Source organism: Tachysurus fulvidraco, chromosome 12, assembly GCF_022655615.1.
Source record: "Tachysurus fulvidraco isolate hzauxx_2018 chromosome 12, HZAU_PFXX_2.0, whole genome shotgun sequence".
NCBI classification, from domain to species: Eukaryota; Metazoa; Chordata; class Actinopteri; order Siluriformes; family Bagridae; genus Tachysurus; species Tachysurus fulvidraco.
In genome coordinates this window covers 2,807,829-2,834,355 of record NC_062529.1, presented here as the reverse complement: position 1 = coordinate 2,834,355, position 26,527 = coordinate 2,807,829, and the positions used below count along the sequence as shown (strand labels likewise).

Here is a 26,527-nt window from a genome sequence, read left to right as displayed (position 1 = left end):
TGTTCTAGTGAAGCAGAATCAAACCCAATCACAGACCTAAAGCAGGATAAATGGCCTTAATAACCAACTAATAACCTTTCTGTAGTGTTGTGTGTGTGTGTGTGTGTGTGTGTGTGTGTGTGTGTATATATATATGTATATATATATATATATATATATATATATATATATATATATATATATATAGTGGGTAAAATATTCAGTTCTGTCACTGCAACGTCCAAGATTATATATAAACAACAAAAATAAAACAAAATAATAATAATAATCTCAATCATAAGGAGCTGCAGTTTTGTGACATGAGGTTAATTTGTTGTAAACACCACCATCAAGTGGCTAATGAATGAACTGCAGCTGCACAGATTCTTTTTGGTCTTCAGCCATTTTTAAAGGAACGAAATCGTTTAAGATTTATACACGTTGAGGGACTGTGGTCTGTCTATCTGACTGATTGAATGTCTATCTGACTATCTGTCTGTCTGTCTATCTGTATGTCTGACTGTCTGTCTGTCTGTCTGTCTATCTGTATGTCTGACTGTCTGTCTGTCTGTCTATCTGTATGTCTGACTGTCTGTCAGACTGACAAACCTAAAGTTGTTAGTCATTTTATTTAAAGTGTACAATCCTCGGAGGACTTTCCTGAAGTTGTTATATATAAAAGAATATTTAAGAAAAAATATATCAGAAGCAATAGAGTAAGAAAAATAAAATGTAAACATAAATAAGAGTCCGGTTTGTAGGTTTCCTGTTTGCTTTGCGTGCGCGCGCTGGCGTGTGCATGTGTGAGTGCGCGTGCGCGTGCAACTGTACTAGCAGCAGCAGGAGGAGGAGGGAATGGAGTAAGGACAAGAGTAACTCACTTACTGAACAGCACTAAAGCTATAGAATACACATCATCGGTGAGATTCTCCATCATTTAAACGTTTTATTTCATGCACGAGTTTAAAAAAATAACATAAAAGAAAATTGTACCCAGGTTAGCTTCACAGGCTAACGCTGTGACATTTCAGCATGCTAGCTTAGCTTAGCTTATCTTAGCATAGCTTAGCATAGTCATCATCGGCTGTTCATCAACGTACCGTCATTTTTAATATTAATAATAAAACTAATGCGTGTAAAATAAAGTGATAACGACGCGTGAAGGACGATTGTTGTACTGATGAAACCATTCTGCTATTTTTAGTGTTTCCGTTTTTTTAGTTAGCTTCTTTAGTTAGCTCACAACGCTAACTCGCTAAATATGTATCAAGAAACGTATGTATATATACATTTAAATACTTTTAAGTGAGTATATTCATTTACGTGGTTAAAACCCTTTCATAATAATACACACGTTTCTGTTTCCTCAGTTATAACTTCTTATTAATTCCACTGGAGCACTTGGGGTCGTCCCGAATAGTGCCCCGCTCACTGTACTTATGCACTCCTTAGGGTTTAACACCCTGAACGCGTGCGCCCTATCTAGTGCACTACGGCACCAGGGCAAAGCCATTCGGCATTCAGCCAGAGCTGAGGTCGAATCGAGGCCTAAACTTGTGGCACTTTAGTTACAGCTTTCTTTCTTACTTTTTTTCCTTCTTTCTTTCTTTCTTTCTTTCTTTTTTTTTTTTTTTACATTTTATTGGCAGCTTTTATTTTAAGATTGTTTTATGTCTATTTTTATTTAATATCTGAGTTGAGAGCTGCATTGTGGAAAATAATAGCAGAATTGGAGGTTAAAGTGGGATGTAGGAAGAGAGAAAGCTTTGATTTAACAAAGAAGAAAAGACACGAGATGAAGTTGGTGGTGTTTTCGATTCGATTCGACTTCATTTATTTCTATAGAGCTTTTAGCAGTTTTCCCGTCGTCTCGAAGCAGCTTTACAGAAGTAAAGAAATAGAAGAGAGAGAAAAAGAAATAAATGTATAATAATAATAGTAGTAATAAAAAGAAGATGATGATGAAGAAGAGAAAATGAGGATAAATAAATAAACGGACGCTTTATCATTTCTTTGGAAGGAGTCTCCAGTGTTAGTGTTTTGTAACAAGTTATTTGCTGCAGGAAAAAAGATTAAAAAGAGCGACATTTCATTTATTAACAAATACAACACGAAAGAAATAAAACTCTTCTTCGCGCCACCCTGTCGTCGATTACCTGATTTTATCTCTGGACATTCAGAACGTCTCAGCTCCTTCTGTGTGTCTCAAATTTATAAGGGGGGAAAAGAACCTTCTTAAACAAGGCCTACTGTTTAAAGAACAACTGTTTTTTGATGCCTGAATTTCACCAGGCAATTAAAATGAAGTGAATCTACCTTTGGGTTCCCTTTAGATTGCCGAATGATCTTAGGGAACGAAGATATTTTGTTTAGCCTGACGTTAGCTTGACGGGCGCTGACGTCGGGGTGCAGTTAGCGTATCAGGTGTTTATCGGGTGAGGTCAGGGCTCTGTGTAAGACACTCAAGTTCTTCCACTCGATCTTAACCACACCACAAATCCATGTGCAAATCCATATCGTCATGCTGGAAGAGGTTTGATCTTGGTCCCAGTGAAGGCAAATCGCTACGCTGCTGCGTACAAAGACATTGTGAACTTTGTGGGCGTGAGCGTCAGGTGTCCACAAACCTTTGGCCGTGTGGGGAGGGACAAATAAAATAAATTACAGCATGTAAGTGAAGTGACATACGGCTAAGTACGGTGACCCATACTCAGAATTCCTTCTCTGCATTTGACCCATCCAAAGTGCACACACACAGCAGTGAACACACACACACCGTGAACACACACCCGGAGCAGTGGGCAGCCATTTATGCTGCGGCGCCCGGGGAGCAGTTGGGGGGGTTCGGTGCCTTGCTCAAGGGCACCTCAGTCATGGTCGGCCCGAGACTCGAACCCACAACCTCAGGGTTACGAGTCAGACTCTCTAACCATTAGGCCACGACTTGCCCATGTTATCAGGAAACTGAGAAAGTCACCATCCTGAAGTCTTCCTCTGGCTGTTCTTATACGCTGACACTGGAGACTCCTTACTTAAGTCAAAGACAAGTCAATATTTATGCTGCTATTATAGAAACAATAACATTGGTATCATTAATGTAAACTTGATAAAAATGATTCTCTTACGCTTTTCCTCGCTACCTTTGGCTACCTACTAGTTTCTGTAAAAATGATTCCTGTACATCAGATACGTTCTGCGCGCGCGTGTGTGTGCGCGCGCGCTTCTAAAAAGTGCTCGGTTCCACAACCCTCTGTCGTGTATTCTACATAAAACCAGACCTAATAACCCCCCCAAAAAATATCCAAAGCATGTGTCGAGGTGATGATTTCAGTGACGACTTCTAAAACGTCTAAACAGCTAATCATCCAGGCTTCACGTTCCTCCAGTCCAGATTAAAGCAGTGTATTATTGCAGCCCACGCCTGTGCACCACATGTGCTTGACAAATGTTATTTCTTCCAAAATGGATGTGTTGCTGCCTTCAAATTAAAGCGACAGTAATGTAAGCAGGGATGAATTATTGATGAAGGCATGTGACACGCGTGTAAGCGCAGAAGGGGGCCCTTTGCTTCCTGAATGATAGCGAGCCTTTGGGCCTTTTTTTTTTCCTCTTTTTTTTTTTTTTTTGTAAATAATTGGCCCCTTTTTTTTAGTCGTCAAGCCATGGTGCCTCTGATTGTAGGGTGTCTGAACTGTACACAACCTTTACTAGTTGCCCGTGAGAACTTCTTTTTTGGAAGCCTGGTCATAGTGGTTTAAGCCACACTAAAGTCATCTCTTGTCGTGTGTTTTAAGGTGAGGAAACCGGACCTTTAAAACACTTTCCTTAAGACCCACAGATCTGTGTTGTGTTCAGTCATCAGAGGCAGCAGGGAGCTCTGCTTCTTATTTTACTTTTCTTTTTAAAGAGACATTTGAGATCACAATCATAAGATCATGTCATCAAACTGTCCCTGTTTGTCTCTCACCGTCTCTCTCTCTCTCTCTCTCTTTCTCTCTCTCTCTCTTTTTAATATCTCTTTCTATTGGTCTTCTGTTTCTCTCTACATCTCTGCTTCTCCCTCCCTCCATCCCTGCCTTTTTCTCACTGCCTTAATCTCTGTGCCTTTTTCTTCATCTCTCTTCTTCTACCTCCATCCATCCATCCCTGCCTTTTTCTCCCTGCCTTAACCCCCTCTCTCTCTCCCCCATTCCTGCCTTCTCCCTGCCTTAATCTCTGTGCCTTTTTCTTCATCTCCCTTCTTCTGCTTCCATCCATCCATCCATCCATCCATCCATCTATCCATCCCTGCCTTTCTCTCCTTGCCTTTCTCTCCACCTCTCTCACTCGTGTTTCTCACTCTGTGCACCCCCCTCTCCTTCCCTCCCTCACTTTCTATCTCTACCCCTCGCTCTCTTCCCGTCTTCCTTTCCCGTCTCTCTCCCTTTTCGACTTTTCTCCTTTTGCTTTTCTCTGTACGCTTTATTTTATATGCACAAACTTGAGGCACCAGCGGGAATGTACGTCTGTGTGTACTTAACGATTTACACTGATATCAAGTCGTAAATAACGACGTACCATGTCGCCTCCTCCCCCGAAATAAAAACTCAGCATTTTTTATTTATTTGTTTATTTTAAAGAAAAAACCCTGAAAGCAACTAGCACGTGCGTTCGAGTCGACCTTACAGCAGTTCCAACACCCAGAGCGAGAGCAGGATTTAACCAGGAGCAAATGTGCTGTGAGCCGAGTTAAAGGCCTGCAGTGTGAACAGTGATGTTTTACAGCTGTGTACAGCTGTAAAACACTCCAGCACCAAAAAAAAAAACCCCTGTCGACAGCCCAGGTCTACATTGCTTGCGTTCCCTGTTCATAATAATATTCTGTTTGATATATATATATATATATATATATAAATATATCTTTTTTTTTCCCCCCCCAGAACATTGGAAGAATATCACCTCAAGTTGTGACCGACTGAGCCGTGTGAGGTACTGTGTGTTTCTGTGGCTTCGTAAAATGCAGATTATTGAAGCTTTGCTCAAAATACTTTCTCTCATATTTTAAAAGACCACAAAATTGAAAGCATCCCGATCGGCGCTGCGATGGGAAAATAATCAGACCGCGTTAATGTGACCAGCCGGAGGTCAACAGCGATGTCCTGATATGATGTAGAATGCATCCGGTCAAGTTACACCGAAACCAATAAAGCAAAAAAAAGCAGGGGTAGGAGTCAAAGTCAAGTCTCGTCTTTTTTTAATATTTGTCAAGCAAGTGTCAAGTCTCAAATTTGCGACGTAAGTCTGATTCGAGTCGAGTCCAGATCTCTGAGTCATTTAACTCTCGGAGTCATCTCAAGTCATGAATGTCAAGTCGAGTCTTTTTAACATTTGTCAAGCAAGTCTCAAATATGCGACTTAAGTCTGACTCGAGTCAAGTCATGTGACTCGAGTCTCCCATCTCTGGCAAAAAGACTGAAGACTTTCCTGTGGCAGACTGTTCCAAAGAGCTGAAATGGGAGACTGCTTTAACAAATGAGAGAATTTTACCATGTTTGCAATTACGTATATTTCGACCAACGAACCGAGACGATCGAACCAATCGGATTCGAGGATCCTGCAACACGCCGCTGTAATGTCGTGCTTCTTTTAACATGAAGTTCTAATAAACGTTATTTGTGTTTCGTGCCGTAGATTCTGTGGGCCGGGTCGAGACTAGTGCTGATGGTGACGATGATGAAGCCCAGAATAAGTGCAGCCTGGATCCACAGCGCTGTGCCAAACACACACCCTGTAAGTCCTAAAGAAATCCTTCTCTGAATGAGTTTTTATGTAATATTCAGATGACGACGGTCTCGGAGTTCTCCGAGGGTGTTTTGGGCAGCGATCTCACAAGTCATGTGCAATCTTTCCTCCTTGTCCAGTGAAACTTCGAAGATCAGGACGAAATGAGATAAACACTGGATGATTGGCGTCTCAGCATGGCAGGACTGCAGCTGGTGACCCCCGCCTCCTCTCCCATGGGGCCTTTCTTTGGCCTGCCGTGGCAGCAGGAAGCGATCCACGACAACATATACACCCCAAGAAAATATCAGGCAAGGCTTTCTTAGACACTAAAGCTGATTACGTAATAGAATTACATAAGACAAGTGAATTTCTCCTCCACGTCTTTGTTGCTAATCCCCCCCACCCCCCCACCCCTACTTCAGGTCGAACTTCTCGAAGCAGCTCTCGAACACAACACTATAGTCTGCTTAAACACCGGCTCAGGGAAGACGTTTATCGCAGTACTTCTTATTAAAGAGCTCTCCCACCAAATCCGCCAGGAGGATGGGAGGAGGACCGTTTTCCTGGTCAATACAGGTACGGATATGACGGGAAAAGTACAGTGAGTTTGTACTCCAGGTCTTCTCCCTTCTCCGTCTCTTTACGTGTTTATTAACGAGATGTCTCCGGTTTAGTTTCATCTGTGGTTCAACAAGCCTCCACTGTGAGAACCCATTCGGATCTCCGGGTCGGGGAATATGTAGAGAACTCGGCGTCATGGACGGAGGACGCTTGGAAGGAAGAGATCAAGGAAAATCAGGTTCGGTTCTCCTCAATAATCGGGCTGGACGTTTTGACCAAAATAATATCAACGTCGTGATTAAATTCTCTGAGATATCTGGTGTGTCGCTCCAGCTGGACGCCGCGATTTCTTTATAACGTTCTGAACAAGTCGGATGCTAACGTTTTACTGTATACAATGTATTACAGAAATGTCTTCGGGTAACAGTGACAGGATTATTTCTTTTTAATGACAAACAGAACTTTTGACTAGCTCTCATTCAGCCCAACATTCCACAATGCAACGTGTACAGAAGTGCAGAAAAGTAAAGGTAACTTTTTAGTTTAATACTTTATTTAATACTGGATCACTCTGAGTGTCGCTTGTCACTGCGTGATCAGGTCCTTCTAAGTACGAGGTTATGATGAGATTCAAGCGTCGATGAGATTGAGAACATTGATGAGATCGTCAGTGACACGAGCAGGACCCGATCTGTACGTCGCCTCGATCGTAACGTCGGCCGGACAACATGCTTTTATCTCCTCATCGTTTCTTTTTCCCCGCAGGTGCTCGTTATGACCTGCAACATCTTCCTGCACGTGCTGAGGTTCGGGGTCTTGCCACTATCGCGGATCAACCTGGTCATTTTCGACGAGTGCCACCTCGCAATCACGGACCATCCCTATCGGGACATAATGAAGGTGAAATGACAGAGTATTAATTCTGAGAATCATGTCCAGGCTCATGGAGAGAAATGAATCAATGTGTCATCTAAAACCGGTGAGATGGTAAAAAAGATGTCACGCACTCCAGCAGCACGGTTTAATAAGTATGCAATTTAAATCATGTCACTGACTCAAGTTTAAAAGTGTATGAATATTAAACTTTGCATCGAGTTGATGAATTATTCAACGATAACGTTTTCATTCGAAGCTTTTCCCATATACTCCCAGAAATGTGAGGACAGTCCAGGCTGCCCACGTATCCTAGGTCTGACCGCTTCCATTCTGAACGGCAAATGTGACCCATCTGACCTTGAGGAGAAGATCCAGAACCTGGAGAAGATCCTCAGGTGCAACGCCGAAACCGCCACCGATCTCGTCGTACTGGACAGGTGCGATCATCCTCACCGCCGTCCACTGGCTCACGATAACGAGCGTTCAGTTCAGTGTCTCTCAAAATCAAGTTCAAGTTTCCAAATAAAAATCGTACTTTTTTTTTTTCTTCCTCCTTTTTCTTTTCTTTACCTAACGCAGGTATGCGACCCAGCCGAGGGAAGTGGTGCTGGACTGCGGCCCTTATCTGGATAACAGTGGCCTGTCCGAGAGGCTCCTAAACGAGTTGGATGACGCGCTTCATTTTCTCAACGATTACAATTTAACCGCCCACCGGGAGGACCGAGACCCCACCTACATCTCCAAACAGGTTTGCGCTCCAAAACATTTGAGATTCAGGCAAAGAAATAAAGGAGCAACCACCAGTTACCATCTGACCTTGAGTTTAACTGTGTGATTATGACTTGGATTAATGTATTGGCACACACGCACACACACACACACTTGGGCTGCAGCGGTTTGTCGTAAGACCTTGTGATAAATGGAGTATGCTGATAAGCACTGTAAATAACGTGTACTGAAATATAAAGTGCTCTGTTGATGTACCATTGCGTAATACGTTCCTCGTGGCCTCGGCCATAGCTGAAGAGCTTATTCTGCTTAATTCGGAACACGTTTTCATCTCACTATATTAAAGCTAAACTTTAAAAAAAAAAAATTCTAGAGCTTTCTCATGTTGTTGGTGATCTTGCTCTTGCGATGAATCTTCACCCCCCCCACTAACATTGTCGCCGTGGCAGGTCCTGAGCGACTGCAGGGCGGTCCTGATTGTGCTCGGCCCCTGGTGCGCAGATAAAGCCGCCGGGATCATGGTGCGCGAGCTGCAGAAGTACATCAAGCACGAGCAGGCAGAGTTAAACCGCAAGTTCCTGCTCTTTGCCGACACCATCCTGAGGAAACTGCACGCTCTCTGCGAGGAGCATTTCTCCCCGGCGTCTCTCGACCTCAAGTTCGTCACTCCCAAAGTGATCAAGCTGCTCGAGATCCTTCACGAGTATAAACCCTTCGAGAGGCAGCAGTTCGAGAGCGTCGAGTGGTACAACAACCGCAATCAGGACAACTACGTCTCGTGGAGCGACTCCGAAGACGAGGACGAGGACGAAGAGGTCGAGGTGAAGGAAAAAGCAGAGGCCAACTTCCCGTCGCCGTTTACCAACATCCTTTGTGGCATCATCTTCGTGGAAAGGCGGTACACGGCGGTGGTTTTAAATAGGTTCGTGTCACGTGATCGGAATAGAGGAACGCGAATACGATCAAATAACTTTTTAAAGTATATACCACATGTCATAAGTGCCTTATAAATGCCTCAAGTGTTTTTCTTATGTCAAACACAGGCTTATAAAGGAGGCAGGGAAGCAGGACCCAGAGCTTGCTTACATTAGCAGCAACTTCATCACAGGCCACAGCATCGGTAAGAACCAGCCGCGTAACAAGCAGATGGAAGTGGAGTTCAGGAAACAAGAGGAAGTGAGTGAACGTTAAAGCTCGCGTTATATCCCTTTTTTTTTTATCACTCTGTCAGCCGAGCTCGAACGTCTCCTCCTGCTTTCCTTCAGGTTTTGAGGAAATTCCGTGCACATGAAACCAACTTGCTAATCGCCACCAGCATCGTAGAGGAAGGCGTGGACATCCCAAAGTGCAACCTGGTGGTCCGGTTTGACTTGCCCACGGAGTATCGGTCCTACGTTCAGTCCAAAGGCCGGGCACGTGCCCCTGTCTCCAATTACATCATGCTCGCAGACAGCGAACGCACGAAAGCCTTCGAAGAGGACCTCAAGACTTACAAAGCCATCGAGAAGGTCAGCGGTTTCGACAAGACGTGCAACTTTTTTGCTGGTTCTTTTTATACACGTCATTTAGTTAACGATGTGTTTCGATCGCACTTCCTAGATCCTCAGGAACAAGTGTTCCAAGTCAGCGGAGTGTAACGAGTACGAGGTGGAGTCCGTGCTGGACGATGACAACATTCTCCCTCCGTACTCGTTGCGGTCTGATGACGGAGGCCCCAGAGTCACCATCAACACGGCTATCGGCCACGTTAACCGGTCCGTATGACTGAACGTTCCCGTCACACACGGCTCGCTAAGGGCCAACAGAATACGCGGATTTTCCAGAAATCGCTACATTATGTAATAACAGCTACATTGGTGCTCATGTAGTGCTGCTTTTTTTTTTTCTTGTGCAGATATTGTGCCAGACTTCCCAGTGACCCTTTTACACACCTGGCCCCGAAGTGCAAGACCGTAGAGCTGAAAATGGGTGTGTATCGCTCCACCCTCTTTCTCCCAATCAACTCACCCCTCAGAGAGCCCATTACCGTAAGTAGCGTTTAGTTTGTCTTTATTCCACACCGTTTAATCAGGATGTAATCCGTAGCGTACTTCTCAGACCGAGAACGTTATCTGATGCTGAGTGATGACTTTACTGATGATATCAGACCCATGATGATATTTGATTGGTCGTTGGTCTTGATCTTTTTTCTTTCTTTCTTTTTCTTCTTTTCAATCTTCAAAAGGTGTCAATGAAAAGCTTCATGCTCACGATTTGTCTTTGTTGCTGTAGGGGCCCTCAATGCACTGCGTGAGGCTTGCAGAGAAAGCTGTTGCACTTGTGTGCTGTGAGAAACTACACAAAATAGGTAGGCACCCCCCCCCCCCACTGTCTTCTTACAGCTGGTGAGTGAAAGGATTAATTCTCTTTCCTTCTCTCCCCCTCTCCTTCCCTCTCTCTCTCTCCTTCTCTCTCTCCTTCTCTCTCCCTCTCTCCTTCTCTCTCTCCTTCTCTCTCCCCCTCTCCTTCCCTCTCTCTCTCTCCTTCTCTCTTCCCCTCTCCTTCCCTCTCTCTCTCTCTCTCTCCTTCTCTCTCTCCTTCTCTCTCCCCCTCTCCTTCCCTCTCTCTCTCTCCTTCTCTCTTCCCCTCTCCTTCCCTCTCTCTCCTTCTCTCTCTCTCCTTCTCTCTCCCCCTCTCCTTCCCTCTCTCTCCTACTCTCAGCCCCTCTCCTTCCCTCTCTCCTCTCTCTCTCTCTCTCTCTCTCCTCTCTCTCTCTCTCTCTCTCTCTCCCCCCCTCTCCTTCCCTCTCTCTCCTTCTCTCTTCCCCTCTCCTTCCCTCTCTCTCCTTCTCTCTTCCCCTCTCCTTCCCTCTCTCTCTCCTTCTCTCTCTCTCCTTCTCTCTCCCCCTCTCCTTCCCTCTCTCTCCTTCTCTCTTCCCCTCTCCTTCCCCCCTTCCTTTGCTCTCCTTCTCTCTCTCTCTCCTTCTCCCTCCCCCCCCCCCCCCTCCCCCTCCTCCCCACTCGCTCTCCCTCTCTCCTTCTCTCTCCTCCTCGCTATCTCATTCCCTCCCCCCCCTTCTCTCTCCCCTCTCCTCTTCTTCTCTCTCCTCTCTCTCTCTCCTCCTTCTCTCTCTCTCACTCTGTGTCTGGCTTCAGGTGAGCTGGATGACCACTTAATGCCAGTGGGAAAGGAGACGGTGAAATATGAAGAGGAGCTGGACCTGCACGATGAAGAGGAAACCAGTGTTCCAGGCAGACCCGGCTCCACAAAGAGGAGACAGTGCTACCCCAAAGCCGTAAGTCTTCCCAAATTTACAGCGAATGAAAACCTGAAGGTGAATGAGTTCAGTGTGAAAGTTTAGGGGTGTGTGTGTCGTGTGTGTGTGTGTGTGTGTGTGTGTGTGTGTTTTCAGATCCCAGAATGCCTGCGAGGCAGTTACCCCGTGCCGGAGCAGTCTTACTACCTGTACGTAATCGGGATGGTTTTGACCACACCCCTTCCAGACGAACTCAACTTCCGCCGGAGAAAGCTGTACCCTCCCGAGGACACCACCAGATGCTTCGGCATTCTCACAGCCAAACCGATACCTCGCGTGCGTGCACTCTTTTTTTTAACTCGCTCTGCCGTTCGTTTTCAGAGCTTGCGGATTTCAGCGAGAAGAAAATGTCCAAGAAAATCACCGCCGTAGTGGTTTTACTCTCTTTAACTCTCTTTCTTTTTATCATGCATTCCAGATCCCTCATTTCCCCGTGTATACTCGCTCCGGTGAGGTTACCATCTCCATAGAGCTGCTGAAGTCGGGCTTCACTCTGAGCTCGTCCCAGCTGGAGCTCATCACTCGCCTGCACCAGTACATCTTCTCTCACATCCTCCGCCTGGAGAAACCTGCACTGGAGTTCAGGCCCACCGAGGCCGACTCGGCCTACTGCGTTCTACCTCTCAACGTGGGTGAGTGCACTTCCTCTCCACACCATTTTTTTTCTTTCCTCCCCAGTAGGAATGTGGGGAGGAATCGATAAGACGGTGGTTATTAATCAAGGTGTTTTGTTTTTTTTTCCCTTTCTTCCCCTTTAACTGAGTCTGTATTTTTTCCAGTTGGCGATTCCAGTACTTTGGACATGGACTTCAGGTTCATGGAGGACATCGAGAAATCTGAAGCACGAATTGGCATTCCTAGTACTCAGTACACGAAGCAGAACCCGTTTAATTTCAAACTGGAGGACTACCAGGACGCTGTCATCATTCCAAGGTAGTCAGAAATGTTCTCCCCTGCGATAAGGCCTTCTGATAAGTTAGCGGCGATTTGATCGGACGTAAGACAGAATTGCATGCCGTCGCAGCTGTAAATCTTTAAGCTTCCGCTTGTAACGTTACTTTAAATGTCTTTCTCTCAGGTATCGTAATTTCGACCAGCCTCATCGCTTCTACGTAGCCGACGTCTACACGGACCTCACGCCTCTCAGTAAATTCCCCTCGCCGGAGTACGAGACGTTCGCCGAATACTATAAAACCAAGTACAACCTGGACCTGTCCAACGTCAACCAGCCGCTTTTAGACGTGGACCACACGTCCTCCAGGTGGGACATCAAACGAAGTCCTTTTATTGCATAAAGGAGCTCCGTTAAAGACCGTCTGCTTTTGTTTGTTGTTTTTATTTTATTTTTTAGACTGAATCTTTTAACCCCTCGGCACCTGAATCAAAAAGGCAAAGCGCTCCCTCTGAGCAGCGCGGAGAAGCGGAAGGCCAAGTGGGAGAGCTTGCAGAACAAACAGGTATAGATCTAAACGGGGTTAGTGTAATCGAGCCGGTGGGACGTTTCCTGCTTGACGCTACAGACTAATGCTGCTAATAAATAATAAAGACTTTACTTTACAGATTTTAGTCCCTGAACTGTGCGCCATTCACCCAATCCCCGCTTCTCTGTGGAGAAAAGCCGTGTGCCTTCCCAGCATCCTCTACAGGCTACACTGCCTCCTGACAGCCGAGGAACTCCGGGCTCAGACGGCCATCGATGCCGGAGTGGGGACTCGGAGCCTGCCGCCTGACTTCAGGTCAGTCCGACACACCCGTGATATTCAGTCTGTCTCCCTTCCTTATAACAGAGAGAAAATTCATTGACGATGCATCAGTAAAAGTGCTGCAAACAACCTGATGTCGACTAAATGTACAGTAAACTGTGAAATTGTGGTATTTGTTTATTTTCCCTAATCACTAATCTTATTTCCATTTGTTACAAATTAGCCTCATATTTGTTTAAAACGAGCAAATCGACCGTATGTCAGTTTAGATCGATTGTGGAAGTTCTCTGGGGATTTATTTATTTTTTTATCAGGTTTGCTCATGTTCTTTTTAAATCTCTGTGATTTCTGCCTGGTTTTCTGCAGGTATTCCAATCTAGACTTTGGTTGGAAGAAATCCATCGACAGTAAGTCGTTCATTTCCTGTCCCAGCACCTGCACAGATGAGGAGGAGGAGGAGGAGGAGGATGACGACGGTGATGATGTTGATGATGATCACTGTAAACATGCTGCACGCTCAGCAGCCCCGGATCACGCTGCCCAGGAGGACCTCAGCACCGGCACGTCCGAGCCCGGAGAGGGCGAAGTCTCGCAGGAGAACTGCAACGCACCAGATATAAAGCTAGAGACGTGTGCACACAGAGCCCAGCTATCAGAAGAACACAGGAGCATGTGTGAATGCTCCGGAAACCTCAGCAACGGCCACGACGTGTGCCTAAACTGCCAGCTAGCGAGTGACGTATCGACAAAACCCACTACCTCAGTTCCGAGCGGCGAGCCCCAGGACGGCCATGAATGTATCCCAGATGAGAAATCGGATTTCCACGACGGACGTGTGACGAAACCTACCTCAGAGCGTTGGCTCGTTTGTGAAACGCCAACCAGCACCGAAGCACCTTCAACCACGTTGTCGTCGTCGTCTTTAGCACCCGAGACAGTAGCTCTACCCGGGGACTGTGTGAAAGCCCTCGGGCCGAACCCGGGTCTCATCCTGCAGGCCCTGACCCTCTCCAATGCCAGCGACGGGTTTAATCTGGAGCGTTTGGAGATGCTGGGGGACTCTTTCCTCAAACACGCCATTACCACCTACCTGTTCTGCACTTACCCCGACGCTCACGAGGGACGACTCTCATACATGAGAAGCAAGAAGGTAGCTCGCATGCTGCTCACGACCATGAGTGTGCTTTCGGGTTTATTTTAATTAGCTCGGCACGGCTTCTTTATTAAATTGACGCACGTCATTAATTAGTCTTAAATTATTCCGAGGTTAGCCGACTGTCTAAACTACACACCTGAGCGTTTGTTTTTAGGAAAACTGTATGTGTTGTTTTTAAATAGAACTATGGAAAAACTGGAAGAACTTTTTTTTTTTCTCCCCCCTAGGTCAGTAACTGTAACCTGTACCGTTTGGGGAAGAAGAAAGGTCTGCCCAGTCGAATGGTGGTGTCCATCTTCGATCCTCCTGTGAACTGGCTTCCCCCGGGCTACGTGGTGAACCAGGACAAGAGCACCACCGACAAGTGGGATTCGGATGAGGTCGGTCTCCCACAGCTCCCGCCGATGTTTATTTTATGCTGCAAGCTTCACTTAACTCCGCATCAACATGCATCTTCATGCGCAATTTGCCAGCTGGTTTCATGGGTCCGCTTTGGCCTATTAAGAACATCTTGGCTTTATTTGGGAGCGGGACTTTCTCTGTCTGCCACCAGGGGGTGCATTTATCCTTCCTGACATGCTTCAAAGACGGAATTCAATTCGTATTTCCTCCGCGGCGTTGTAGAACGTGCGGCTTCAACGAGGCGTCTAGCGTGCAACAGAACACGCGTATTCATTAGCAGCAGTTAAAGATGTCCGCGGCTTCGTCGTGTTCAGAACCGCGCGAGCGGCGGATAAATTTCTACGCCAGTATACAGCGACGCCGGATAAAAAGAGGTCCGGAATTCGGAAACAAAAACGGTTTATTTATGCTTTAAAAGAATGTGATCGAGTCACAATGAAGCGTTTAGTTTTGGAGCATGTATTACATGCTGTAGTTGAGCTCTGAACATGTGTTATTAATCAGCATGCCTGGGGGGAAAAAAGACACAAAAAAAGTTAGAAGGAAGAAAAACGCATTCATCAGAAATCAGTAGGAAAATGTCAAACATTCACCCACGCTCTGGAGTGGGCGTTCTGGAGCCGGCTTGTGTGTTTTGGGTTGCTCCGTGTGGTTTAGGCTGTTCATGTGTCGGCTAAGATTATGCCGGTTTTGCCTGAAGCTGACTCATTCTCAGCCTCGACTCTCCATATTATTACAATATTAGATGTCAGGACTGTTAACGTTTTAATGAATATTCATCAGAATCTTTCCCACATGGTCAACTTTATGGCGTACTAATGCTGTAAAGATGATATTCAGGATGCGTGTCAGCTATTGGACGGCGTCCGAGCCGATGACTCAAGCAGCGGGACAGCCAGACTCACTCTGCCTGTACATTTAAAACCCTCCGGGGTTTATTTAACGCAGTGTTTTTAACCCAAACGCTAACTGTAATCATCGAAAATCCCTCTCCGTGAACGTTGTTGTTGTTAAGTGCTGCTTTTCAGAGTCGTTGGCCTGTTAAAAAAGGGCTCGACTTTATTTCCCCGAAATTACCCCCTTTTTAATTTTTGTTTGTTTTACCGTAAATCCGTTTTAGGCGAAAGAAGACATGGCTAACGGCAAGGCCACCAAGGACGATTTTGACGACGAGGACGACGTCGACGACGACGACGAGGACCTGATGTGGAAGGAGCCCAAGGATGAAGTGAACGTCGAAGACGACTTGGAGTATTACCACGAACACATCAAGTTCATCGACACCATGCTGATCGGCTCCGGCGCCTTCGGGAAGAAGTTCCCCCTCGGCGTCTTCCCTTCCGAACCCAGCTGCGACTGGAAGGCGCCCAAGAAGGCCATGTTCTCTTCAGATGGCGGTCATGACGACTTTGACTACAGTTCCTGGGACGCCATGTGCTACCTGGACCCGAGCAAAGCGGCGGAAGAGGATGAGTTCGTAGTGGGTTTCTGGAACCCGGCCGAGGAGAGCTGCGGCGCTCAAACGGTCAAGCAGTGCATCTCGTACGACCTGCACACAGAGCAGTGCATTGCGGACAAAAGCATCGCCGACTGCGTGGAGGCTCTGCTCGGCTGCTACCTGACCAGCTGTGGGGAGAGGGCTGCCCAGATGTTCCTCTGCTCGCTCGGCCTCAAGGTGCTGCCTGTGGACAAGAGGATAAAGAAGGTGACTGGTGGTGGAGATCACGGGGAGGACACCGGTAGAGGAAGCGCCGTAGAAGACGAGTACGGCTGGCTGCAGATCCCAGCGCGCTGCATGTTCGAGCACCCGGGCGCTCAGCGCACTCTCGACCACTTGATCTCGGGTTTCGAGAACTTCGAGAAGAAAATAAACTATGTGTTCAAAAACAAGGCCTACCTCCTGCAGGCCTTCACCCACGCCTCATATCATTATAACACCATCACAGGCAAGTGTCTGCAAACACAAAGCGATGTTAATCACAACAACGAATCGACACCGATGATAAGCTGACACACATTTAGCTGTAAAATCCGAAGCGTACTTTCCAGAGCAAAATAAAACAAGATTATAATATAGGAAGTAAAATAGCTGCTTTATGTCAAATAAACCGAACCACATTTGTCAGGTTCTAGAAAAAAAATCGCAAAGCAGCAACAAATGTTTGTGTGTCTCTCGTCCATGTGAGTGCAGATTGTTACCAGCGGCTGGAGTTCCTCGGCGACGCGATTTTAGACTACCTCATAACGAAGCACCTTTACGAAGACCCGCGACAGCACTCTCCCGGCGTCTTGACCGATCTGCGCTCCGCACTCGTCAACAACACTATATTCGCTTCCCTGGCCGTCAAATACGACTACCACAAATACTTCAAAGCCATCTCGCCCGAGCTGTTCCACGTCATCGACGACTTTGTGCAATTTCAGCTGGAGAAGAACGAAATGCAGGGAATGGACTCTGAGGTCAGTAGCTTGGGGAGACTTGGTGTACACTTTTCTGAAATGATTTGCCTCTTTCATACACACACATACGGGCTTGAAATATTGACCGATTTTAAAAAAACTCAGCGATTCAGAACGTCTAACCTGTGAAGGGGTGGGACGTATTAGGCAGCAAGCGAACAGTCGATTCTCAGTCCAGGTGTCGGTAGACAGAAAAACGGACAAGCGTTACGATGACGTTCAGCCGGAAAACCTCGGCTACTGTTTAGGAACGGCGTGACTAACCATTCGGCTTCCAAATTCCCCCAGATCTCAATCCGATCGAGCATCCGTTGGACATGTGAGGCAGTTAAATCCGATCTATAATGACCTCATCTCTTAACATACAGGACTTGTCTTCATCTTCTCTTTAGAGGTCTGATTATGATGAGCTGTTTCGGTGGCATAACAGAGACCTACAATTTAATAGAGACCTGCAATATTAGGCAGGTGCTTTTAACGTGTTGGCAGACCTGTGTGTGTGTGTGTGTGTGTACAGTCAGCTTACATTGCAACAATCTGTTGGTGTTTTGTTTTGAAAGTAATCCATCATCGTCGATCGATTAGTTAATTATCACAATAGTCGTTAATCGAAGCCCCACCTTTTTTTTTTTTTTTTTTTTGGCTGGTTTTCCCGCTTACTGAAAGTATTTATTTTTTTCCGTCTGAACCGTTCGTTTCTTTACAACCCGTATATACAACTCCAGAAGGTTTTCTTTTTCGTCACGCTGTACGTTGTTTTATGATGAACGTATTCCTCCGGGAGTCTTCAGAAACGTCATGCCGACATCGGCAGCACGAATCGTTTCTCTGTTTGTGTTTGTTTTTCTTTAATTGTTTCACTTTTATTTATTTATTTTTTTTTTTGGAAGTACAGTCGGATCGAATTTATTTTGAAATGGTTATTTTGGCACTGACTATAGCCTTGTTTTCGCTAGAAAGCATTTTATGCCTCGGGGACAACATGGGATACTAACGTCGCCCTTAATTACGTAGCCGAGTAGCATCGTCTCGGTAGACTCCGGAGCACGACAGACGAGGCTTTCGTTAAGTCCGACGTTAAACGTAAGCGAGGACAGATGGTGTTTTGGCCTGTGATGTATGACCAATTCTCAACCTGAGTGCTTATTTATTGGGTGGAAGATGTAAAAACCGGACCGTACCTCGTACGCCATTCGAGCTATTTCACTACATATAACGTTTTCATCTGTTTGCCGGGTCCAATTAATTTAAAATGAGTCCGGCGTACGGCCGTGTGCGGTTTTGCTCCTGTGAGAAAACGCTGCAATGAACGGGGGGAAAAAACCTGCAATCACTTTTCTCCCTTTCAGCTGCGCCGATCCGAAGAAGACGAAGAGAAAGAGGAGGATATTGAGGTCCCCAAAGCAATGGGGGACATCTTCGAATCACTAGCCGGGGCAATTTACATGGATAGCAAGATGTCACTCGAGACCGTTTGGCAAGTGTATTATCCAATGATGAGGCCGCTGATAGGTGAGGACGAGACGCATATAGTCGTTGAATCATGTCTGCATTTTGTATAGCTTGGTTGTTCGTCAGCTCCTGTGGCGAGGGCCTTAAACACACTTATCTTTCATATGGACTGATTTGTACGTGTGATGAGATGTTATATTGAAATGTTGGGCGTTTTTGTTTTGCAGAGAAATTTTCGGCCAACGTCCCGCGCTCGCCCGTGCGAGAGCTACTGGAGATGGAACCCGAGACTGCCAAATTCAGGTGCGACACTTTAACGCTCTGTCCATCCACACGCTTTAACAAGTTAGGACCCATATATGAGGTGTGAAAGCCCCATCAGCCTGATTGCTGACGTTTCTGTACAACACGTAAGAAGCTTGTGTTCAGGGTGTAAAGGTTCCTGACTTGTTGTTATGACTGATTTATAGGTGTTACGGTTCGGAGGTTTAAGGATTGGGTGTAGCTTGGTTTAGGATAATAGGTTAGAGGTGTAAGATTAAGCTTAGGGCTTATTGTTGTGTGTAGTGCTGGGGGGGGGGGATCTGTTAAGGTTCATAGTGTACCGTATGTTTAGCGTATTTGTTGGGAAGTCGTGGCCTAATGGTTTGAGTTTGACTCCTAACCCTAAGGTTGTGGGTTCAAGTCTCGGGCCGGCCACGACTGAGGTGCTCTTGAGCAAGGCACCGAACCCCTCACCCCACCCCACCCCACTGCTCCTCGGGTGCCGCAGCCCACTGGGTGTGTGTGTGTGTTCACTGCTGTGTGTGTGCACTTTGGATAGGTTAAACGCAGAGAACGTATTCTGAGTATGGGTCACCGTACTTAGCCGTATGTCACGTCACTCACTTTATAGCATATGTGTGTGTGTAGGTAGGTCGTTAGGCTTAAGTCAACTACTGAGATGTACTTCTTTACTCACGCTGTGTCTTTTCTCTCTCTCTCTCTCTCTCTCTCTCGCAGTCCGGCTGAAAGGACGTACGATGGGAAGGTTCGCGTGACTGTGGAGGTGGTGGGAAAAGGAAAGTTTAAAGGAGTCGGTCGGAGCTATCGCATCGCTAAATCTGCAGCAGCACGGCGCGCCCTGCGCAGCCTCAAAGCTAATCAACCTCAGGTCCAGACCAGCTGAGCTACAACACACACACACACACACACATACACACACGACGGCCCTCTGCGACACGCCGAAGCCTCTTCCTGGGCCGTCTTCATCGCGTATCCTCAACTAAGAGAAATTACCATCAACATATGCAGAGGCTTCAAACTGAATTCATGGGTTTCGATATTCTTTTATTTTCGTCTTGTTTGCGCAAACACAATCTTTACCTTTTTATTTCCTCCACTCTGTTTGATCACAAGACTGCTTTATTCTGCAAGTGTTAATGGTCAGGTGTCTGCTCTTTTGTCCTTTTTTTTTTTTGTTTGTTTGTTTGTATCGTTGTTCTTCTAAAGCAAATCTCCTGTTTTGTCTGTAGTGCGTAAATCAGCTCGTGCTTCAGAGTCGCGTTCGACTGTATATTAGTTCAGACGCAAACGAACCAGAGAATGAGAGGAGAAGAAAGAAAAAAAAGTCAAACACTAAACTCCTCAGTCTGTGCACTAGTGCCAGTTTTTGAAACGTTTTTAAAACGCTTCGATGGAGAGAGAGAGAGAGAGAGAACACGGAACGAGTGTAGCGTTTCCCTCGGTTTCGAGACGTTGTCCTTTAATCTTCATTGCACTTATCTTCACGTTCTGTTTCGCTCGGTCACAAACATTTCCTCGGTTCGGCACCGGATCGGTCGAGCGTCGTGTTTTAGTACGGAAGCCCCTCCTTTAACATTCCCACTTACTGTAATTCAGCAGCGTTTAAAGGAGCGAGCGCGTTAATGCCGAGAACGGCGTCTGAACCGCACGTGCACAGTGCTAAGTAGTTTCCCTTCACTTCCAGCCACTGTTAGCAGCGTTAGCATGTCTGAGCTTTTCCTTTACAAGCACCGACATTTATAGAGCCGCCGATATAAAGCATTATACACAGAGAACGACATTAAGCGTTTATTACCATCTCGGGTTTCAGGAACCTCTTTTTTTTTTTATACCAGGAACGATCACTTTGGTTAAAACCGGACGAACGTTGCGAGGATCAGACGTCACTTCCGCCGAGCGCGTTTAATTTTAATATTAGAACAACGATGACATATCACTCGGGGAAATATGCTGCAGATTTTGTAAAGAAAAAACAAAACAAAAACGAGATCGGACACTTCTGTAAGACGCCGAGCACCTCGACGTACCGACGTCGTAATCATATTCATTCGCCTCACCAAAGTCAGTCAGCAGTGAACTCGATCCTCCGTGATTTCACTCGCCTCGAGAAATGGAAACCAGCCTTTAGTTACGCTTGTCGTCTCACATGTTTGTCTTCATATTAATAGGCATTTTTACTCGAATACCTCAGTTAATTGCATGCTTTTTCTTTTCTTTTTTTCTTTTTTTTTTGGTGCTATGTTTTGTTGTTGTTGTTGTTGTTTATTATTATTATTATTATCAAGCTTGAATTTCTCATCTTTTTTTGCACTGTAACTATAATACCTCTTTATTTGACCTAAATCGTGGGTTTGCTCATCCTGTTTTTTTTTTTTTGTTTTTTTTGGCATCAAAAAAGTTGTAGAGGTCAGCTTCATCATTTCCAATACTTTTATTTTTTTTTCTTCTTCTATTTCTTTTCTTACGAATCCGGGCAGAAGTCGTCGAGACGTTTTCTGCCCATAAATTAGGCTTCGGCCCTTTTTTTCTTTTTTCTTTTTCCCTTCTCCGTAATTTGACAGCAAATCTGCAAGATTTGCTCTGCACATACGTTTCCGCTCAGCGCCTCCGTGTGGAAAGGGTTCGCTTAACGCTTGTGGAAATCAACAGATTGCACTCTAATCTGCTTCCTTAACAACTTCCTTAAGCCACGTTTCCTTCCTTTCCTCGTCTTTAAGTCTTACAACCAGGCCGACTTTCATGTTTTAGCGCTTTTTCACTTGTTTACTTTTGCTTAATGGTGGCAAGACAGATTGGGGGGGTGGGGAGGGGGGGGGATAAGTGTTGATCATTCAAACCCCAGAAATCGAGCTGTAGGCTATAATTAGTCATTGCAGTGGATTATTACTATTATTTTTCATGTCGCGTGAAGACGTGTCTTAAATACCCGCGAGTCCTGGCGGGCAACTACCGTTCTGCGCTCTGCTGTCGTCGTCCCCCACCCCCACCCCTCCATTTGCGTTTAGAAGCACGGCTGAAATCACACCTGAAGTGAAATGTGGCAGGTGACGGCGCTACCTCACGAACGCCCTGCGTGATTAGTCAACAGGATCACAGCGACGGTATGTGCAGATAGAGCTGTACGGTCATATCTGCTCCTGTAAAAGCACCTTAGAACGGGACGCTTGCACGCACACGCACACACACACACACACTGCAGTTAGACTCCATTCGATCACCCTCCCCACCCCCCGGAATATCAGCGACGCCTTTTTAGTCTTTAGAGAGCGACAATTTACCGCCTACGGCGTATACCGATATCTACGGCGAACAGGCGCCCTGACAGACACCGGCCTCAAACTAACTAACGCTCCTCCGAGTGCAATCTTTTCTCCGAGCAAGAGTTCAGCGGCCCTGCACGCCACAGCCTCAGCTTCATCCCCCTTTCATCCGAGACGGACCTGTTGGCTCTGTAGGAAGAAGGGGTTTTTTAAAGGAATTAGTTTGGCTTTATAAAAAAAATAAAAATAAAAAGTAAATAAATAAATAAAAAATGCACGTTTTTTGTCACAAAAGCATCTCGGCGGCCAAGACGTGTTTGGTGTCTGTGATGAATAAGGAATTGAAGTCTGCATACCAAATGCTCAGAATTCTCAGTTCAGGTTGGGCCGATTCATCACCCGTTACGGCGAGTTACTAATTAAACACCTTCAGGTTATTTTGTAATTATTGTAAAAAAAAAATAATAATTTTTTTTTTTTTTTTGAGTCTTTAGTGTCAGTGGTAAAGCTCCTGACCTCTCAGCTTCTAAATGAAAGAGGACTAAAATGTTTATAGCAGCTGTAACGTAAGCGATGACATTCCACGTCATGAAATATAACTTTAAACTGGGGGGGGTGTGTGCAGCGGGACTCGGTTATTGGAAAACGATCAGTTTCTCGGTGTCAGGTCAGCCGAGGTTGTAGTCGTAGCGGCGACTGAATCCCGTCAGCCAATAGGACGAAGCGGGCGTGGTTTGAGGGAGAGATTTTGCTACATAATCGCTATATACGTGACCCCTAACTCCGACACACATACATCACACACCTTCTTGGGAACGCTACGCATCTACGTCTAGACTGGAAACGATCATTTTTCTTTCTTTCTTTCCTTCTTTCTTTCTTTTTGCCAAACTGTTCCTTTTTAACTTCATTATATAACATTTTATTGTCACCAGAGTGTTTTCCAGCAGCTTAACGGCGCACAGTCCTCCTCCTCCTCCTCCTCCTTCATCTGCGTCTTCATTTCAGTATCAGACGTTAGCGGAGCTCTTCTGTACACAATGTGAAATGGTTCATACGGTGCCACACCCACTTTGATGACATCATCACAGCTAAAAGTTTGAGCACAAGACCTAGATCTGCTCCCACCGCTTAGAGAATGATGGAAGTGTTGTGTGTTAAATAAACTTTTTTTTTTTTTCTTTCTTTCCCCCCCTCGTTGTCAGAAGGGGTTTGGACGTCAGGTTAGTCCTCCGGCGTACCGCAGACTGCGTTCGGTTTGTTTTTTCTTTGTTTATTTTCGTTTCTTTTCTACATGTAGCACAAATGAGCATTGCACTTGGGCGCCATACTTTACCTCATGTCAGAAAGAGAAAAAAAAAACAAATGTGTATATGATACCATTTTACGTATAAAATAATTGTGGTTTTGGCCTTTGCTGCTGTTCCACTGCTGGTATTTTGCAGTTCTATTTAAAATAATAAGAAGTGACGAGAAAGATAGAACATACAACGTGCCTGAAGGATATCATCAGAGAATTACACTGTAGAAAATAAAATATTCGATCTCTCCAATCTTGGGGCTAAATGTACGTCCTTTACGTGTACCTTCGTGTCCTGCCTTAATGTCATTTTGTCAATATCGAACGGGAAATTCGATCGGTTCCACTGACGGGCATGTCTTGCATTAAGTTTAGGCCCTTTCTGTAAGTTAGACTATATTGAACATATTGTAGCTCCAGATCTTGTAGTGCATGTCAGTGAAGAGCTCCCTGTTTTTTTTTTTGTTTGTTTGTTTTTTACTCTTATGTAATTTTTCAGCCCCTAAATCAATAAAAAAGGGCTCGAACAAGCAGCTGTCTACATTTCAGTATTGTAACATTTTGCTATTCGATTCCCCTTAAATGTTGTTTTTTGTTTTTTTGTTGTTGTTTTTTTCCCCCACAAATTCAAAAAAAAAAAATGTATATCAAATGCACTCATATCAGTGTCGAGTTGGCTCCGGGCTGTCACTTATTATTATTATTATTATTTTTTTTTTTTTTAATTGAGAATCTGACGCTCAAAACAACCAGCGTTTTTTTTTTTTCTTTTTTTTTTGCTTCATCATCCAGAGATATTTCCGGGCCATCGCGAGCTGCAGCGATGTTTTAAAGGACGTTAACGAATTCTTATTCATACTGTAAAAGTGCTGCAGTGGTTTACGATCTGCACCTTATGGATCACGAACACCTTTAGTACTCTTTATTTTCCCTTTTTTTTTTTTTTAAACATTTGTAGTTAAATGTATCTACAATAAAGTTACGGTATGGTTGTCCATTTCTCGCCTCTGTTTATTATTCTGTTCTTATGTCCTTTATTTATTTATTTATTTTAACTAAAACCGTCTACAATTCTTGGCACCTTTAGTAAAATACATAATTGTAATGTCTGTTGGTTAGCTTTAAGTCGTTGATGGTGATTTAAAAGGGAAAACAAAGCAACCCTTTATATTTCCTGTTCATACTTTTTTTTTTTATACCATTTGATGAGAGCAAATAACTTGCTCCTGAGTTCATACCTCCTGTTTTGTGAGGTTCTCCTCTTCAGACTGAGAGAGCGTGTCAAAACTAAAAATCCTGACGAGGATACTAAAAGTCTAGGGTTAAATCTTCCGACCGGATTAAACAAAACAAGATTAAGGTTTTTATGTAATCCGCTGGTGTGTAATCCTCACAGCTCCAGAGTTTAATCCATACGCGACAGATGTTTGTATGGGTTTCCACAGGGTTCTCCGGTTTCTTCCAACAAACACGTGTATAGCTCCGTTAGCTCCTACTGAATTGCTTCTAGTTGTGAGTGGGATGTGGTAGCTCAGTGGTTAAGGTGTTGGGCCCCAGGTCCACCTAGCTGCCGGGCCCCTGAGCAAGCCCCTTAACCCTCAGTTGCTCAGTTGTAAGTCACTCTGGATAAGGGTGTCTTGCGAAATGCCATAAATATAAATGTGAGGGAGCTGCGTTGGACCGGCGCCCCATCTGTCCGAGGTGTGTTCTTGAGATGCACCTCAACCCTGACGATCCTGATGGTAATGAACCGGTAAGTCAAGTTTCTTAGGACTTCCGAACATCATCATATCAGAGATTTTTTTAAAATCCTTCATTCGGTACTTGTTACCGATAAACTTATGTGAATATACAGTAAATTGTTATATTTCCAGTAGCATTGTCGTCCTGGTCGTTGCGTCTGTATGCTAGCCATCCTCCTTGATGTGCGCATATTTTATACATTTAGATGTTTTTATTAAATGAAGTCATGAGTCTCAATCTGAATTCTTCAGTTTGATATCAGATTTATTATACAAAATAGCGTAATAACTAGCGTCATGGCAGCTCAAGGTCAAGGGTCAGGTTTTAAGGGAGCTGTTGGGTGGGCGTGTGAGCGTACGCTGATGACCTCAGTGTTTTTCTAACCGAGGCAGAACGCTAGCCGTGCGCTTTACGAGCGCTCCGAGCCTCACGGTTTAAACGCGCTCGGCAACCGCGAGCGACGTTTTAATCGCGTTTCCTCACAGCTCTGTGTCGCGGTACATTCGAGCTCTGTTTGTGTGTGTACTTTTACGCTCTCTGAAGACCGTTTTATAGTTTTGCTTGTATCCAATTTGGTGCTCAGGCTCTCTGTGTGGCTCGGACGGCTTTTTGCCAAGAGCTGGAAAGCGAGAGCGTCGTACGCGGGCTCGTGAGGTGAGAAATGACCTCATGTCAGCTGTGCAAGCACTCTGGCGCTAATGCAGGAGCTGGGGGAAATAAAAAAAGATACTGATTGATGCAACCCTAAAAGCGGTCATTATGTAAAATTTACAATTTGAAGAAGAAAAGAGAGTTTTTGGGATTTACTTTCTGAATGGTGGAGTTTGAAATCTGTCATTTCCCCGTGACCGATCAGGAGGTCATTGACGGGTGTGTGCACGGGTTAACGTGTGGCACCGCCGTGATTTGCGAGAGAAGAGTGGAGTGCCGATAGATATGCTGAAGATGTGTTTTATAGCGGTATAAGGGAGGGAGAGCTAGAGCTGTACATTCGACAGAGCAAAAGAAAGTAGTAAAGTTCTTTACAAATCATGCTTTTGAAATAATAAGACTATGGATTGTGTGTTGATGGAAGAAATAAGCTCATCTGAGACGCGTCCATTCAGAGCTTGGATTATCTTTGGATAGGGTGGAGAAGGTCCGTGTGTGTATTTATATATGTGTGTATAATGCAAACGGAGGCCGGCGCACTGCCCTGAGCTTGAGTGTGGGAATGGGAATGGCAACGGTGACTTATTACCTGTGTTGACAATGTGCAGACTTGCGCTGTGTCATTTGAGCCATTTATCCTTTGCGCTGTAAAAACAAAGAGATGACAAATAAATATGCTGCGGAGGCTCATTGTTTTCCACCAGCACCGGCTTGCCAAAACTTTTTTCCCCCCCTCTGACCTCTAGTGCTGAATAAACCACATCTCAATCAGCGCTTGCACAAATCACCCCTTCGACCTGCTCGGCATCTTGTTTTATACACGAGTTAGGCGACAGTCGGAATTATACCTAACAGGCATTTTGTTTCTCCGCCGTCGTTCTCCTCCTCATTTGTTTCTCTCCCCCCTTTTCC

General features: G+C 45.2%; 1 protein-coding gene across 2 annotated transcripts; it reads left to right on the top strand.

Annotated features, from left to right (window-relative positions):
* Positions 1-761: 761 nt before the first annotated feature.
* Positions 762-24,218, top strand: dicer1 (dicer 1, ribonuclease type III). Of its 2 annotated transcripts, XM_027159897.2 has the most exons (29): positions 762-899; positions 4,899-4,947; positions 5,650-5,748; positions 5,880-6,050; positions 6,165-6,318; positions 6,417-6,541; positions 7,069-7,203; positions 7,456-7,616; positions 7,759-7,927; positions 8,358-8,830; positions 8,952-9,084; positions 9,174-9,416; positions 9,508-9,662; positions 9,803-9,935; positions 10,180-10,255; positions 11,043-11,182; positions 11,300-11,479; positions 11,622-11,835; positions 11,983-12,136; positions 12,282-12,464; positions 12,555-12,660; positions 12,764-12,939; positions 13,273-14,056; positions 14,290-14,442; positions 15,585-16,410; positions 16,656-16,924; positions 18,274-18,436; positions 18,604-18,679; positions 19,379-24,218. In XM_027159897.2, the coding sequence occupies exons 4-29, from the start codon at positions 5,937-5,939 to the stop codon at positions 19,542-19,544; spliced, it is 5,661 nt and encodes a 1,886-aa protein (XP_027015698.2). In that variant the 5' UTR covers positions 762-899; positions 4,899-4,947; positions 5,650-5,748; positions 5,880-5,936; the 3' UTR covers positions 19,545-24,218. The 2 variants fall into 2 exon arrangements, with proteins under 2 accessions (XP_027015698.2, XP_027015699.2); XM_027159898.2 differs by lacking the exon at positions 4,899-4,947 and having other exon boundaries at positions 763-899.
* Positions 24,219-26,527: the final 2,309 nt, after the last annotated feature.